At 56.1% G+C, this 2,415-nt stretch overlaps 1 protein-coding gene across 1 annotated transcript in view; it reads left to right on the top strand.

Annotated features, from left to right (window-relative positions):
• LOC113217584 (homeotic protein proboscipedia) overlaps window positions 1-2,415 on the top strand; it is a 95,857-nt gene that overhangs the window by 85,840 nt on the left and 7,602 nt on the right. The window contains exon 2 of the mRNA XM_052277572.1: window positions 1,623-1,765. Within this exon, the coding sequence (XP_052133532.1) occupies window positions 1,623-1,765 (143 nt within the window). The remainder of the gene's footprint in view (window positions 1-1,622; window positions 1,766-2,415) is intronic.

Genomic DNA, 2,415 nt, shown 5'->3' on the forward strand with positions numbered 1-2,415 from the left:
CTCAGACCTTTACTGATTTATTTATTAGTAGCTTATAAAGGTTTTTATGCAGCAGGATTACTGACTAATTTGTTACTTATTCTGTATATCGTTGTAAGTAACTCACTGATAAAAGAAGAAACTGTCAGTAATTACAAAAGAAATTTTTTCGTATTACTGATGAAAGCAGTTGTCAGTAGCTTATAAAGGTTTTTGCGCAGCAGGAATACTGACAAAAGGTGAAAAAAATCAGTAACAGGATGAGAGTGAAGGAATTATGTCGGACGTATGGCAAATTTCGTCGCAATCACTACTTGGCAGTGTTTCCCATTTGCCCACATAAGAATTTGGTTTCCATGAGCATAGTATTGCTACTTTTACGTTGCGATGTTACAGAGCACGGAGTAAAAGAATTGCACTCATTCGTGAGGCGCATCTAGTGGATTGCATTTCTTTCCCGTCCGTAGAGCATCATCTCAGCGTGTCTCGTGTGTCCGTATTCACTGACCCCTGCGAGCGACACCCCTCCCCCTCGCCTCCCCCTCAACCCTCTCGACACCGGCGCCACGCCCAGCCGCTGCGCCGCCCCTCCCGTCTTCGTTTCTTTACACCCCGGTGCTTTGCCACCTCCTTCTCAATTTCAAAATCGGACTCCCCGGGGCGCCCCCCAACCTCCCTCCTATCCGACCCACCCCTGCCCCCCACCCTAGGTCAGACCTTTCGGGGGCATTACTCAGCAAATAAGACGCGCAAAAGAGCGCCCGTTTTCCTTCGCGGCTCCGACGTCTCAGCGCCGCCGCGCGCCTGGTGGGTAGGCAACGGTGCGGCAGCAGTGCCTTACGGCTCTGCCTACCCAGCAGGGGGCTCGGCCTGGGGCGTAGGCAACCACGCGGCAGGCGTGTCGAGCGGCTATGCTTACCCAGCAGGGGGCTCGGCCTGAGGCGTAGGCAAGCAACTGGCAGGCGTGTCGGGCGGCTCTGCCTATCCAGCAGGGGGCTCGGCCTGAGGCATAGGCAACCACGCGGCAGGCGTGTCGGGCGGCTCTGCCTACCCAGCAGGGGGCTCGGCCTGGGGCGTAGGCAACCACGCGGCAGGCGTGTCGGGCGGCTCTGCCTACCCAGCAGGGGGCCCGGCCTGGGGCGTAGGCAACCACGCGGCAGGCGTGTCGGGCGGCTCTGCCTACCCAGCAGGGGGCTCGGCCTGGGGCGTAGGCAACCACGCGGCAGGCGTGTCGGGCGGCTCTGCCTACCCAGCAGGGGGCCCGGCCTGGGGCGTAGGCAACCACGTGGCAAGCGTGTCGAGCGGCTCTGCCTACCCAGCAGGGGGGCTCCTCTGAACTGGAGCACATCCCGCAAATCGTGTACCTACATCATCGACTGTATTTGTGCACTTGTAAGTGTAAGTGTTCAACAGGGTAGTTGTGCACTTGTAAGTGTTGAAGACGTCTGTTGAACACTGATCACTTGTGCGTTTGATACAAGTGTTCTGCAAAAAAGCGTTCAATTACAAGAGCTAACCGTTGAACATTTACGGGTGTTCAATCTGGCAGTGGCATCCCTTAGTGTGATTTACCTAATCTGACCTAATCAGCGTGCCCTGCGACAACACACTAAATTTATGTTTCTCGTTTGATTTTCTTCTAGAAAATGGCCTTCCGAGGAGACTACGGACGGCGTACACCAACACGCAGCTCCTGGAGCTGGAGAAGGAGTTCCACTTTAACAAGTACCTGTGCCGACCGAGGCGGATAGAGATCGCTGCCTCGCTGGACCTCACCGAGAGACAGGTAACGCACAGAGCTGCTCGTTAGTCGTGTGTGTATGTGTGTGCCGCCGCCGCCGCCGCCACCGCCTTGGTGACAGACATACAAACAGATTTTGACTGGCTACTGGACTAACTACTGAATCCCCTGGACTAACTAGCCACTGACTCCACTGGACTGACTATACTACTGACTCACTGACGAGCCAATTGAACCGGGCAGTAGTGACATGGAATGTGTCGGGCGGCCCCGTGTGTCCCCCGCCTCCCCTTGCCCCGCACCCTACCCACCCCACACCGCTCTGCCCCACCGCTGCCCGCCCAGCCGGACCTGACTCGGCACAAAACGGGGTAGAAAAGTCCCGGCCGGCGTGGCTGAGCGAAGCGGGCCTTTGGTGTTCCATTCAGGGGGCTAATCCATTAATGAATGAATCAGCCTTGCTACGCCACGCCACGCCGCGCTACCGTACTCCCGATTCTTGAATAAACACCTTTTTTTTATTTTTACTCTCTGTATCTCGCTCTCCGTCGCCCCTTGTTTGACTATCCCACCCCATTGACGCCCGCCGCCGCGGAGCTGAGCTGCGCTGCACTTCCTGTCGACAGTATAAAGTCTCTCTCTCTCTCTCTCTCTCTCTCTCTCTCTCTCTCTCTCTCTCTCTCTCTCTCTCTCTT

The sequence above is a fragment of the Frankliniella occidentalis genome, unplaced genomic scaffold (assembly GCF_000697945.3).
Source record: "Frankliniella occidentalis isolate FOCC.00 unplaced genomic scaffold, Focc_3.1 Scaffold11, whole genome shotgun sequence".
NCBI classification, from domain to species: domain Eukaryota; kingdom Metazoa; phylum Arthropoda; class Insecta; order Thysanoptera; family Thripidae; genus Frankliniella; species Frankliniella occidentalis.